The sequence below is a fragment of the Schistocerca cancellata genome, chromosome 5, assembly GCF_023864275.1.
Source record: "Schistocerca cancellata isolate TAMUIC-IGC-003103 chromosome 5, iqSchCanc2.1, whole genome shotgun sequence".
Classification (NCBI taxonomy): domain Eukaryota; kingdom Metazoa; phylum Arthropoda; class Insecta; order Orthoptera; family Acrididae; genus Schistocerca; species Schistocerca cancellata.
In genome coordinates this window covers 125,104,945-125,120,807 of record NC_064630.1, presented here as the reverse complement: position 1 = coordinate 125,120,807, position 15,863 = coordinate 125,104,945, and the positions used below count along the sequence as shown (strand labels likewise).

Here is a 15,863-nt window from a genome sequence, read left to right as displayed (position 1 = left end):
TTTTTGAACATTTTTGAAACATTCTAAGTTGATTTCTGAATGAATCATAAGTTGATTTTAGAATGCGTGCATAGTGTATGTGATGTCTCTGTTAGGGGAATCCTCGTTGCATCTAGAAATAAACTTTCCTGAAGACAAAAGAGGACAGGTCTATACAAGCTGAGCGGAATAAAGCCGAATGGATTAATGCCAATTGCTGTTTACGTGGCTGACTGGGTTTGCGAATGATCAGCGTTGTTATAATTCCTGGTGGAACCCATAGATTTGGTCTACCAGAGTGGAAATAAATGACTAACAGGAATAACAGGTAAGAAAGATTACATATTATCTTCTCATCCAAGAAATTTAAATTTTGGCAGAAAATTTTTGGCCAGATCAGTAAGGGCCAGTTGTACAGTCCCAAGCTAGCAGCCGCTTAAGTTCTATACTGGAAGATGCCCGGAAAATGCATTGTATGAACATGTAACAATGCCTAACCAGAGAATAATCACAGGATAACTAAACTAGTGATTGTGTTAGGGTTAGTGAAGCTAACCGGTGAATAAGTTTTGATAATGGCAGGCCGATCTCATGCTTGAGAAACTGGAGCATATGAATGAAATATGAAACTATTTCCTAACATAAGGCTTTTTGCTTGTAGTAGGCCTAATAGGCATTTGATATTGGTGTGTTATGAAAATTACCATTTGTACCTAAACAGTCTTGTTTATTTTGTGTATGTTACAATTGCTTCGGTATCAGAAAGGGCTGTTTTGTTTTATCTAGTGGACAGTGACAAAATAGACATAATGAGATCGAGAAACCACACCAGTCTTGGGTACTATTTGTATTAACAGCTTTTTCAGTATTAGACAACAACATTTCGATTTTTCATGCAGCAAAATGTTTGATGAATTTTAATGAGGTAATAGATCCTTTTGCAGATAGCAAAGCATGCCATGTCATGCTGTAGCAAGATTAGAGAAAAAAAATGCTATGAGCTAAGGATTGAATAAATGTTTACTGTCTTGCTTGTTTCCTGTCTTTACTGGTTTTATGTACCCTGTATTTAATTTTGTCAGACAAAGCAGCAAATTATTAGCTGATAGACTATAAAGAGTGGAAATTTTCTGAAGAGTTCTTGTTCTTCCAATTACAAATAATCTCATCCAGTATTAATTATTAATTGCGAGGTTTTTTTTTTTTTTTTTTAAATAGGAGAGGCAGAATGTCAAAACCAGCCGACTGGGGGCAGGAGAGGCACCATAGGACATTTTAATTTCCACTGTCCTGAATATATGTAGTTTGATGGCATGCATTACAAAATATACACATTTCGATTCCACAGAACGAAATACAGTGCCGTACGATAGAAGAATGCTGTGTGAAGAGGCACTGCACTTTGTCTTTAGAAAGATGTGTGCTGCAAAATGAACATATTTTTGAAAATTCGAAATATCATAAATCCAGGGCTGATGCGCAGAGCAGTCTGTTACAGTGGGGAAGTGGGCAGTCTCTGCATGACCTGTGTTTACATTTAGTGATTTTGCTGTTTCCTCTTCATTTACTGCTCTCACGTCAAATGAAAACAAAACAGATTTCTGTGGCTGGGAGCTATCAAGTGAATTAAAATACATTCACATAATTACAGAAGGCTAAAATATGTTATTAGTTTCAGATTTTATTTTATTTCCACCTTTCTGACAGTCAAGCATTAATAGCCTTGCAAAATGATTAAGTTATTTTTGTCGTTCACTAAAGAAATTTGGCTTTTATTAATCTTTTCTGCTGAGGCAGTCAATGTATTTGAAATGAAGTGTTTAATTCCACACTATTGGCTAGTGTCAACTAATTGCTACATTTCAAGTGCATGTTTTCATCTTCTAGCACATATGGCATTTTACCATAATAAAGAACCAAACATGAGATAATACAGTACTGGTGCTCCAAGAAAATTTACATCTCAAAAACCGCACTGACAAGCTTAATATCAGGTTGAGGCCTACTTTATTGGGAATCTGGACAAACCAATGTGCACTTGAGGTAGGCACTTTAAATGTGCACATTTTAGTATGGTTTACGAAATTCCGATGTTCTTGGAGTATCCCCTGATTCTTGTTTCTTTTATGACATAATTTAAGATCTTTTAATGTTTTACATGTACGAACGTATGAGCTTCTTACATCATTGTAGCTGTGCAAGTGCGGTGATGCCTTTTATCTGGTGCTCCCTGGCAACTGCTGAAACAACTCTATTTCTAACAGGTTGTGGGAAAATTTTACAAATGGTGGTTTGAAAAGCATTACTTTCAGAGTAAATATCCTTTTATGCAAGTTGATCTATGTGGAGAACGTACAATGAATTTCTTAAATCACAGAGCATTTGACTTTCATTTAAAAATCAACTCTTTGGTGATGAGCCATTTACAAGAATTTTGAGCCCACAAGATCAGACACTTACGCCATTATAAAAAATTTTACTGGAACATTTGTGTGACGTATCTTAAAGTGTAACATGCGCAAAAAAGATCAACATTATATGTGAAAGCTTAGCTTCTCTTGCAGCTTATTAACCTTAAAGACCACATTATATGTGAAAACTTTGTTTTTCTTGCACCAACACTATGTATATTAATTTAAACCATTAACTTTCCCTGTTTGTTTGTTCACGCTACTTAACAGTGATGTTGCTATTAGCTGACTACATCATGTGTCCTGTGCTCTGAATATCCGCTGTCATCGGCTGGCAAGATCATGTGCCATGAGCTATGACTGGCTTACAGAAGTGCATCACAATCTTGATTTCAATGCTCGGAAAGTAGCATGCAGTATTCTGCATACATGTTGTTGCACATCAAAAGATCTTTCCAAAATGTGTTTTTTTCCCTGAGTTTTGTTTTATAAAGACCAGGAAATTCTATGCCTGTGTATAAAACCATAACCATTCAAAGAATTGATACATTTTATTGTTTTGAGGGAAAATATATTGTCACTTAACATGGAAAAAGTGTGTTTTCACCTGGAAGAAAGTGTATTTTTAACTGGAAAATCTGGGAAAAATCCTGGAATTTTTTTTCCTTGTCTGTGTATACACCCTGCAAGACTTCCAAAATATAACACACGTCATACCTAAAACCTTCAGGCACAATCTTAACAAATACAAACCTTTAAGCCTACAATTCAATGATTCCAAAGCAAATGCAGTCCACGGACGTTAATGTCTCCCCAGCTATGAGGCTCAAGAGAGTTCATTATGAAACCAATCCAAACATGTGCCAAGATTCATCTCCTCTTATGAAGGATGAAACCAGGGATATCATCCAAGCATTGAAGGACAACAAGACATCATGTGAAATTAGATAACTGCTGAACTATGGAAGCATAAAGGGAATAAGGCAACCAGTGAACTTGTTGCAAATATTGAAGAACTAGGGGGAAAGCAAAAAAATTCCATGTGGGTGGACCTCTGCCTTAATTAATCCATTACACAAGAAGGGACAGAACAAAGATGAACAACTACTGTGGCACATCTCTCCTGCCAACAATTTGGAAGATCCTCTAAAAGCCCTACAGAATAGGGCAGAACAACAAATTGATCCACAATTGGAGGAATACCAAGGGGTTTCAGGAAGGAATAATCATGTGCTGAACAGACTATATCCATCAGAAACAGAGAATTCGTGGTACGTACATCAACTTAACAAATGTATATAATTCAACTGATCACACCAGCCTACATAACAACAGAAAAGTGATTAACCAGAAAACCCTAACCAACACCAGCTCTGAAGTGTAGTTCATAGAGATGTCTGGTGCCTCTGGAATAGGATAGGCATGAGACAATGAGATGAACAATCACTTCTGCTCTTCAACAGTGTTTTAGAAAAGGTCTAGAAAATGGGGTAAGGCTAGGCTATAAGTACATGAAATTTGCAATCGCTTGTTGAGCCTATCATTTGAGACCCAATACATATTGCAGCAAATTATTTTAACCAACTGAAGACACAGGCAGTGAAGGCTCTCATTGGAGAAGACATATTTTATGGCAAAAGTAAAATCAGCACCAAGAGAATTGGAAGTCAGGCAAAGAAAAATTAAGTAGGCAGAAAAGCTTAAATACCTAAGTTAAAAGACACAGCCGAAACTATGAAACATAGCAGCCTTTGTGTCAAGCATTATCAAAATGCAAATGGCCTGTTAACTAACTAAAGGCATCTACAATAAGAGACTGATATCCTTAAATGCCAGAATTAGACACTGTTGCACTGTTATTATATTGAAGGCTCTGCATGTGGTAGAGACTGTAGTGAACAAGAAAGGTCTAATGGAGAAGCATGAAACCAAAGAAAGAAAGATTTTGAGAAACATCCTGGATCTCATCAAAGAAAATGGTGGGTCAACAAAGGGTCACAGCCATGAACTAGATAAACAGGTGGAGAAAATGAGTGACGTGCTTCACAAAAGGATTGCCTTTTATGGCCGTGTGACACAAATTAGCCCAGGAAGTATATCTAAAAATGATATTAACCTTCATTGAAGATAAGAAATTGAAAGGGGCATGGTTCATAGAAGTAAAAAAAGATTTACGATGACTGGAAACTTTTCCTAAGGATATCCGGGAGCTTGATCCACTTAAGGAGAATTTATGAATGCTGAAATATTTGAAGGAACAGTTAAAGCTGAAGACAAGCAAGTCATGGATCCAGAGAAAAAGGAACAACATGAGAAACAAGTGCTGATGCACTGGACAACAGTCAAAGCTCTGAAAATGGGACAGGTGAATTGACATGGTCCCTAATGGGGTGAAATGAAGATACAAGGAAAAAACATAGTTAATAATAAAGTTAGTGTAGTGTGTCAACAATTGATAGTTTTCAGTATAACTCCTGTAATGTCAATTGTACACAGTGTTGACTGTTAGGTTGAGCTCTGTGTCTGTGGAGGGACATCCAAAACACAGCCAAGTGTCTGCTTGCTGCTGAGCTAATTGCCAATTATGTATTGCTGGCCCTTATGCTAGAATCATACAACGGTTTATTGTAACTATATTTTTGGGCTAAGTTAGGGTAACATGTACGTAGTGAAGGAACATGGTTCAAAAGCTAATTTGTTAATGTTCAAAGTATTTTCAATAAACATGGTGTAGTGTAATATGTAGTAATTAGTTATACCCGATCACGTGAGTTACTTTGCCTAGCAAAGCACTGACTACATAAGTTTTCTAGGACTCAAGATGTGATATAAGGAATATGTTTGTGCCTGACTTTTGTCTCCTACTATGGGAGACATACTCAGGATCAGTTGCGATGTAGGTAGTTGATTCTCCAGTGTAAACTGCTTAGTTGAGATGTAGGTAGTTGATTCACCAGTGCAAACTACTTTAAAAAGCAAACGAATCTACATTATACTTGCTCAGCTAGCTGAAATTGCTGAGCTGCTTATTTGTTGCTGTGAAGTGGTTGAATTGTTATGTCATCTTGTTATTGTCAAAGGTCTAAGAGGACCTGCGCCCTCCACTTGCAGTGGTAGGAATATACTAAATTCCTTGTACATATGGTCATGTGTACTACTAATAGAGGTATCATCACCCAGCTTAAATAACACAATTGAAGACTGAAGACCACAACAACAACAACAACAACAATTAAAGGCATGATTATAGTTTCTCACAATGAACATGTTTGCCACTAACACAGTTGGATGCAGGACACATAACATTATAAGTGTCATACTCATCATCCTCTGGCAAAAGTATCACAATGTAGGATATGTCCCCATTATTTGTATATGTGAGGGGCAGTTTCTCCTATATCCCTGGGTGTGTGTGCGCCACGGCACAATGTGTACTCTTGGTGGGGAAGAGGTGTAGAGGGGGAGCTGGTGGCTGCGATTGATTACTTTTGTGGGCATACTGAACTGCCTGAACTGTCAGCCACTCCTGGGGGTATCTCTGGCATATCTTCATCAAGTTCTGCCACTGCTGAATTCTCTTTCTGTTCCACATGCATTCGTGATGTATTTGATGCATTGAGTTTACATAAAGTTTCTTGTGTGCATCCTTCTGCATAGTTGGCACGATCTTTTTCTTACTGAGGAAACTTGTAATCTGGGCTCACCAAACGAATTTTGATGGTACACTTTTTTCAGATGCTGCAAATTGGCAGGGAGGTAGTATGAGTCCATACCCTGTGCAACAAGGCAATTATCACTATATGCCACTGTGTTAAATGGCATGGAAGAACAGTGCCATATGTGTCTTCCTCCTGTAAACTGCTTGGCTTAGTGAATAATTTGCTTTCTTCCTAATTAAGATATCGAGGAGAAGAAGACATCTGTTTTCTTGTAGTTCTGTTGTGAGCTTAATGTTTGATGAATGCTATATAGATGACCTAGAGAACAGCAGCTGTTTGCCATGTACCCCTTCCGCAAATGTGTCTCATTGTAGTGAAAGAATTGCTAGGGTTTAAGCTTCAGTGAGATTAATAAATAGAATTTCTCTTTTAGAAAAAAAGTTACTCACAAACTATATGGACTGTAAAAGAATTTAGTTCAGTAACAGATAACATCGTCATTAATAAATAATCACAGTAGAAACAGTGGCAAATGTTACTCTATATGGAGGCTAAAATATAGGTTTCAAGCAATTATGGACTTTTTATGTAGAATATAAATAGGTGCCAGGTGGAAACTGTAATCTATGAATCAGAGTAAAGTAGTAGTCTATAAACACACACATCACAAGAAGAGACCATAAAACTATTATATCAACAGCAGCTAAATCAGAAACTCCAAGAGAAAGAAAGGGAAACTGGTATAAAGAAAAAATGAAAAAGCACTGACATGCTGTGTACAAAATATTTACAAAACAACAATCTGATTAAGAGATCTAGTATTTTACAGTATGGTGCCACATTGTACAAACGATCTTAATGCAACTCATGGTAGATTAAAGAATGTTGAATTTTTGCCAGCACTTCGATTCAGTGGTCTGAAAAAGTATTATTATTATTATTATTATTATTATTATTATTTCAATGTGGGACTTTAATTATCAAGTGAAAATTTAGAAAGACTGTAATATTTGTCCAATTTTCTGATACAAGCATGAAGAAGATATGGGGGAATATATTTGGACAAAAGACCCAGTCAAGATCATCAAAAAGACAGTATTAGAAAACTAAATGGAGAGAATTATTTTGGAAGAGGCCAGAGGGCATGAAGAAGGAGTAATTAAGCCAATAAATAGGAATTTGGAAGTGGAAAATATGGTAACTAAATTTAGTGTCAAACTGTGGAGTTTTCATGTACCATGCACATTTCGATAAATAATATCTGCAGATATGAATAATATTATTATGGTTTGAATGGAAGCTGTAAGGAAAGAAGACTAGAAGAAACATTACTTTTTTCCAACTACAGCACGCTACTACTCAACCAGAAAACCTAGACAACACAATACTGTACTGTTGTATGCATGCTCAAAGCGGGGATCATACACACTATGGCAAGCTTATAGTGGACTGCTGGATGCTTTCATGTGAGTACTTAACTTGTGATCTGAAGACTGAACATCCCTGTTTTTTTTTGTTAGTTCATTGGTTAGTTAGTGAGTTAGTTAATTCCATGTTCCATAGACCACTTGTATGATTTTCTCTCATAATAGGTTAATAAAACTTATTTACAATATTCATGTCATCTTCTTTTCATACTATACCATTTCTCTCCTCCTGTTGCATCATTTTCTTTAGTTTTGTTTGTTTTCTGTTGGCAACGGTTTGCAACTTGTTTTGATACCCTAGAAAAACATGGTTTAGTTATGCAGCCATAAATATAATTTTGTTGCATAATCAGCTGACAATATTCCTGAGGCAAGTTCTTTCTGGCTGGTAACATTCCTGAAGAAAGTGATTTTTCTCCAACGCATAAGGCACTCATCACTCACTTTTATCTCTTTTTCCAATTTAAAGTACAAAAATTCTCATTAAAACTGTCACTGCTTAATGACAAGAAAGTGCTGTATTAAAAAAAAACTAGAGTTAAAAGTGCAATTCATTTGAAAATCAGCTAATGGCTTACGGGATTGTATCCGACGTCTGGGAAATCTGGGCTCATCTCCCAGTTGCGGTGATGATGATGGGTCTGACAGAGCTGAGCGACGATTTGCTGCTGCCGCCATTTGCGTAATTGTGCGTGCTACTAAGTGCCGGCGCATCAATTGTTCTTCAATCTCTTGGCAGTCATCATTTATTAGGTTCCTATTGAACCTCTCATGGAACTGTAAAAAAAATTTAAAAATCTCATGTAACATGATACAATATTTTAATTTTAGTTTTTACATCAACAGATGTTAAATGTGCCAAAAACCATATCTCCAAAAACAGGAAAATAAAAAAAAATCAGTGTGACAGAAGCTATATAAATTTGTAGTCTAAAAGTTTATAATAAACTGACATTTTACATAATTTTAAAACAAGTTGGTACAGGAGAAACAAGTAATAAGAAATGGAAACTAGAGCCTAAAATATGGAATCCAGAAGTGATAATGAAAGTAAAAAGTTCATCTCTGTCTGCTGAACATTTTAGTGTTTTTTTAAGTAATATTTTGTGTGTATACAAAGACAGGATGAATTTTTTCAGTTTTCCACAGGGGTGAATATATCAATGAAATGTTGTTCTTGTTGCATTGGGAAAATGCACAGTAACATGACTCCATTATCAAGTTGATATGCAAAATAACTTTTCATGCGGCTTTTTGGAATAGTCATGTTGTGCTTATTTTGACAAATTGGTAAATTTTAATACCATGTCATAATAAATTTCTTAGTTTTTCAGTGATTTACAACCATTGGTAATTCATATGTGGCAACAGTTATCTACTGGTTCATTTTCAATAATAAAAAATGGGTGTCCGACTTCAGTTGAAACAAGATGATTCATGTAAGAAATGTTCTGAAACTGCAAATACTGATGAAAAAAATTAAAAAGATTAATAATATTGTATCAGATGAACAGCAGGAAAATGTGTATCAAATAGCTGATTCCATAATTAGAATACCTTCTATACGAAGAATTTTCCACAAGAGACCTTTGTGCAAAGTGAATTCTGGCAAAAAGGAAATGGATAAATGGTCCCTTAGTTATATTTGGACCATTTTAAGCCTTTCCACTCCAATGTCGAGTGCCACTCAACATTGCGAAATTTGTTTTCCACTCCGATGTCGAGCCTCATTCGACACGACTTTTCGAAGCTCTCAGACGTATTTTGAGTCTACTAGGCATTATTGCTGCAGTGTGCTGCCATCTAGGAGAACTAGTGTTAACTCGGTGTTGAACAGTAGCAGCTGTGTTAAGTCAAAGATTGTAATTATTCCGTACAAGTCCACGCGCTCGAAATCGCTAGTGATTCACATACAGTCCCTTATGAGGAAGAGATTTTAGAACTCTTAGAGCAATCTCTAAGTTTAAACGAGAGTGAAAATGATTTTGATTATGGTAGTGATTCATTTCAAAACAATTCGAATGACAATGGTGTATAAAACAGTGACAATGTGCATGTTTCTAGTGATTCAGCAGAGGATTCGTGGCGAATGTGGAGCGACACTGACACTGACTTCATAGATTTTCCTTTTGACGAATTAAAGTGTGGTTTTATAACAGAAAGTAGTTCTGTTCCATCATCGCCCGTCGGATTCTTTCAATTAATTTTTACAGATAACCTATTTCAACAAATAGCAGATGAAAAGACTAGGTATGCTACATCAAAAATTCGTAAAGTGACACCACTTCCACAGCATTCTGCATGGTGGGACTGGAGAAATGTTAGCATGGAAGAAATGAAACGCTTCCATGGTGTGCTACTGAATATGTCATTACAAAAGTGTAAGAACTTTCAGGACTTTTTTTCAAGAGAATGGTTACAATCATCCAACTCCTTTCCAGACTGTTTTAGTCGCCGACAATTTATGCAAATTTTCTGGGCACTTCATGTTTCCAATCTGACGAGTGCTACACATGTCAACAGTCAGGTTCAGTCACCTTTGAGTAAAGTGACAAATGTACTGAATTACTTGTCTGGCATGTTTCTCGAAATTTATCAACCATATCAGTATTTAGCTGCTGATGAATTTACAGTATTGTTCAAGGGTTGTGTATTATTCAAAATGTACAATCCTCAAAAACCAAAAAAATGGGGACTCAGAGTTTATGTAATTTCGGATTCATCAAATGGGTATATCTGCAGTTTGATACCCTATTTTGGCGCTGTAACAACTGAGTCATTGATTTGTCCACACTTGAATTTTTCTGAGAGAATAGTTCAGCTGCTAGCTAATATCAGAAATGCTACCGGGCAATCAGGGTATCATTTGTACACTGACCGTTTTTATACAAGTGTTGCATTAGCTGATGAGCTCTTGAAACAGAACATGCATCTCACAGGAACGATTCAGGCCAATCGCAAAAACCTTCCAGCTGCAATCAAGAAAGGAGCTCTGCATCTAAGGAAGCGTGAAATAAAATGCTTCCGCAACAACAAAATGATGATTCTGGCATGGCAAGATAAACAAACAGTTCTCATGCTTTCTACAAAAGCCAATAACTCAGTGTCACTTATAGAAAGGAGAAACAGAAAGGAAAGGGAAGAAATAAAGAAACCAAATGTGATTATTGATTATACTTAAAAGGTGGGTGGAATTGATTGATCTGACCATTTTATTTCCAGTTACGGTTTTCTAATGAAAAGTCTCACGTTGTGGCAAAAATTACTTCTGGCTGTTGGAGGTAGGACTTGTAAACAGCTATTTACTATACAAGAACCACTGTGAGAAAAACAACTTGACAATACCGTCCCACAAAGCATTCCGTAAAAGTGTTATAAGAGGATTAGCTGCCAAAGAAAGAACTCAAGGACAGAAACGAGAACGTCGTTCAACTTCTGATGATGAGGAACGCTTGAATGGAAAGTTGCACATTATCAACAAGCTTCATGGGAACAAGCACAAGGATTGTGCAGTGTGCTCAGACAGAAAAAAAGAAAGGTGGCAGGTGTGAAACTGTGTATTACTGCGAAACATGATCACGAAACCTAGCTCTCCACCCTGAAGAGTGTTTCAAAAAATACCACACAATGGAAAGTTTTGTACTGTAAAAGCTTACGTAAATATATGAATGAAAGCACACATTTTGTTTTAATGTATACCACAATTGTTGGCCAGCGGCCACATTGTTCCCGCAAAGAGATCCGCGCAAATCTCTGCGGTGCACTGCCGCCCAGGCGGCGGTGATTTAAATAAGAGCCCGCAGAGCCACCCTGTGTCTGCCTTATGGAGTGCTAAGAGTTAAAGAGAATACAACCAATTTTGTGTGTCAATGTTATTCTGCACAAAATGTGGGTCCAACAATAAAGCAGTGTTCAACAAACTGCTGCTTACGGATCACATGCAGCTCTTTGTCCCCTCGGGTGTGGCTCTGCCACAAAACACCACTTTTCGGCTCACACACGCAGCACAACTGAAACTTTGTAGTTCATATATAGAAGTCAGTTTCAGCATAGCTCAGTCTATTTTGAAAAATTGGTATTAGATGAAATTGCCAATCTCTCTTGGTACTCAGACCATGTGCACTCACATTCACCAGCATCACTCTCGCAGCTTGCCTTTGAAAGAGGTTGGTGCATAATGCTTCAAAGTCAGGTGCATGAGAATTTTTAACTTGCATTAGATTTTGTAAGAGAAACTCTGATTCACCTGCCCAGCCTATTGAAACATTGCCCAGAAAATAATTCTGATACTGATATTTGCTATTTCAAAACAGCACTTTTAAATATGAGGAAAGCTTTTCTCAGCAGATTTCAGGAATTCAGAAACAGTGGAGTGACATCTCCCTTTAGTAAAACATAATTTAACTTTTCTCCCTATAATATTGACATTGGCAACTTTGAAATACAATTGATGGAGTTAACAAACAAAGAATTGCAAAACTTGAAATCTGGTCTTTGTGTTGACATAGGAATACAGGGAAAAACAAATGTGATCTAAATTCACAGCAAAAGCAGTCTGTTTTGAAAGATCTGGAGAAGGAAGATATGTTACTTTTAACACCTGGAATAGTATTCCTAATTCACAAAACCAGCTAAAAATACTAGTGCTTACTATTGTTTCCTTATTCAGATCTATATGTCCATGCAAACAATAATTTTCAAGCATGAACCTTATCAAAAGTAAATTTAGACTTTGTCTGATTGATGAGAACCTGACACCATGCCTAAAGTTTACAACACACAAACCTGATTTACCCAAACATTCCAAGGAGATACAATGTCAGTTGTTCATATTAGTGTTTGCTATTGTCACAATTTAATTTTATAGATAGCTTTAAAAATTAATTTTTATCAATAAATAATATCATTATTGAGCATAAGTTTTATTCAACATAATGATAATTTAACTAAGACTTAAAACTTCAAGTAAGGTTTATTAATTTAATTTTAGAAAGTATTGTGGAATGAAAGAAATGTGGTATCGAGTACTAAGAAACATACATTGAGATGGTTTGGACATATAGAGGAAACAACTATACAAGATGTTTGTGGATGGGAGAGATGGAACAGATCTGCTTCAGACTGATTGAAGACAATTTTTAGCAATGGCCAGCTCTGTAGCACCCTAACAAAGTTAATAAATTGGTCTATCTGAAATAGATTTATCAACGAAAATAATCAATTTTTCGAACATATAGTGTAATTGGATAGATAAAAAAATCTCACGAAGCGGCAGCAAGAGAACACACATTTAAGAGGTATTCAAGTTTGCAGGCTTTTAGAGCCAGTGGCCCCTTCTCCTGGCAGAACGGTTGAAAAGGAAGGAAGAGAGGTAAAGGAAAAGGAATGCTTATGTTTAGAAAAAGGAGTAGATTTCGGAAAAGTCATCCAGAACTCCAGGTCAGCGGAGGCTTACCAGATGGGATGAGAAGGAAAGACTGATGGTTGGAGGACTGCACCAGACAAAATTTGAAAACTGGAAAATTTAAAGGTAAATGATAGGGTAACTTTCAAGATAAGGATTACTACCAAAACATCATGCAAGAATTCATAAGAGTGATACACTAAATGCATTTTATGTGATAGAGGTGGGAGGAGGCGGGTAGCAAAAAATAGGCAGGTCAGAAAATGAAAGATATAAAAAACAAAAAGGGAGCAAAGACATTTTATAGCATCAGTTCCCATTTGCGCAGTTCTGAGAAATTGGTGTCTAGGGGAAGAATCCAGATGGCACATATAGTGAAACAGGCACTGAGCTCTAGACTGTAATGTTGCAGAGCATGAATTTCCAGTATACACTCTCTGCCTATGCCCATTCATCCTAGCTGATGACTTGGTGGCACTCTTGTCAAAGTAAAAGGCCAAACAATGTTTACATAACAGTGTTTAAATATCATCTGGTATTGACACGTGTCATTTCACAGTTGCCTCTCCCTTTGATAGTCTTATGTTTTGCCAGTTATTGGCATTATGTAGGTGGTGGTAGGAGGGGGCATAGGAAGTCTTAGCTGTAGCAGTACCCTGATTGAGTTACTAACAATTTTCCAAACTGTTTAATTTAAATTTTAAAAAATGGCTCTCAAAAGAAGTTTCAATTGTACTGTTGATATTTGGCTCTACTGATTAATGAGTTCGCCGACCACTACACTAGAGCAATGGGTGGAAGCTGATGTTCTGTCTCTGAGGTTAAATTACAACTGATTTTTAACAATAAATTTCAGAGCATGTGAAATGTTTTGTGAAGTGGTTGTTAGTAGATACAACTGTGAATTTTTTTAAAATACTGATGCACATGAGGAATAACAGCAATAGTATGAAAAGCATAGATTGCCACTCACCACATAGAGCAGGAATTAGGTTGCAGACAGGCATGAGGTTCACAAGTCTACGTTGTGTATTATCATTACAACTAGTTTCTGTCCAATGAATAACTTGTGTGAGATTGTCCCTAAACAATGTTTATTATGACAGTAATGAATAAAAGTGTGAAAAGTTAGATAACTGTTTCCATGGTCACAAATGCATTCACGTACTGAACTTAAGCATTTAGGGTGACCCTTAATAAGATATTTTTCCATTCATGATCTAATAAATATGCACACCAAAGTATTTTATTGTTGCCAGTGAAAAAGTGCATTAATTTCAATTTGGTCACCTTTTGATATGGATTACTACGCAGTGCTCTTCTCAATGTCACAGCATCAGAGGAAGTAGTGCTGTCAGGAGATGCTGGTGGCTGATGATCAGAATTTAAAGAATGGCGCAACTCAACACCAGGAAAAAGTGATGAAAGGTGAACAGCTCTGGCAATTGCTGGTGCAATGAACATCGCATCGCCATTCATCATCTCTGCTTTCTTAGATTCAACAATTGTCACAGGTCCATATAGATGAGCATAATGCTCTCTGCAACATAAAACACATTTTTTACAAATTATGGTTACAATTATATGATAAAAATATAATTATGCAGCGTTGATTTTCATATGAACAATATAACATAGCAAAATGTTTTCACTTCATTGTTAGCTTTTTCTCTTTTTTTAACTTCTTTTAAAAGTTTGCACTTCACTACAACTAAAATGTTATTAATGTGTGGGAAAATTTACTTACGCTAGTGTCAACTTCTCATACAGTCGAGTGAAGTCATGCTCTGCTCCTGAGTGAAGGAATATTCTTTTGAGATACATGTCATCTATAGTATCGAATTTTTTCTGAAAACCAAAGCAAATACATTCATCATTATCACTGTCATTTATTGTTTTAATAGGCCATTAAGACCTACAGCAGAAAACAACAGAAAAAACACACTACAGAAGGAAAATAAAATAACTGCACACTATAAAAAATTATGCAGGAACACATTACAAAAAGCACTGTAAAAGAGGGAAGTCAGTCAGTCAGTCACAATGGAGGGGATATGTACTGCAGATGGTAGTCTATCACTGCTTCATTATTATCATCATTTATTGTGTTAAGACCTACAACAGAAAACAAAAGAGAAAACTGCACTACAGAAAGAGAGAAAAGAAAAACATAGTTCACAACAAACATAAAAAATTTATACAGGAACAAAAAGTAGTCAGCCAGTCACATTGGAGGAGATGTCTACTGCACCTTCCACTGCTTTTGGCTCCACTTGTTTAAGGATTGCTATCACTCAATCCTTCCATCACATCCTTGAATGTCCTGTTTGACATTTTCCAGCAGGTTGAGAATGGAGGATTTGATTAGAGCGGGATCCATCAGTTCAAAAGACGTGATCAAACCACTGTAGCCACTTCTGGCCTGATGTTCAGCCAGTTGATGGTTTTCCAAGCTGCTGGTACAGGTATTCTTTTGTTCTTAGTTTCCATTTGCCTCCTATGGTATTTTAGATAGGTCCAAAGATCTTTAAAAATACCTTCCAATCAAAGGCATGGCGTTGCTGATGTTTCACAGGTTTCACAAATACATAAAAGTGTCATCTGTGCTTGAGACATGTACAGATGGATCTTATTCTTCTGTGATATTAGACGTGACTTGCATAGACTGTTCAGACTAAAATAGATGAAATTAGTGTTTATTATTTATTGATACATTTCTTTTGTCATTTCTCTTTTATTAGTCAGTGTGGTTCCCAGGTATTTGAATTCTTGAACTCATCCAAAGGTATGACTGTCAACAACAGTGGAGGGAAGAAAAACTTGACAGTATGATAAAACAAGATATTTTGTTTTCTCGTCACTTGCCATTGTGGAGAAATCAGGAAGTATCAGTGCATACTTGCTCCAGGGTGTTGCCAAGAATCACATCTTCAGCAAATGCCAGGATTGGGTCTGCTCCCACCATTTCTATTTCTCTTATTTG

General features: G+C 36.5%; 1 protein-coding gene across 1 annotated transcript in view; it reads right to left on the bottom strand.

The window, feature by feature from the left end:
• Nucleotides 1-15,863, bottom strand: part of LOC126187901 (sodium/hydrogen exchanger 2-like) — a 260,348-nt gene that overhangs the window by 6,229 nt on the left and 238,256 nt on the right. Inside the window, exons 17-19 of the mRNA XM_049929251.1 lie at nucleotides 14,628-14,728; nucleotides 14,171-14,420; nucleotides 8,055-8,253 (exon numbers count right to left, since the gene is read on the bottom strand). Coding sequence (XP_049785208.1) covers nucleotides 8,055-8,253; nucleotides 14,171-14,420; nucleotides 14,628-14,728 — 550 coding nt within the window. The remainder of the gene's footprint in view (nucleotides 1-8,054; nucleotides 8,254-14,170; nucleotides 14,421-14,627; nucleotides 14,729-15,863) is intronic.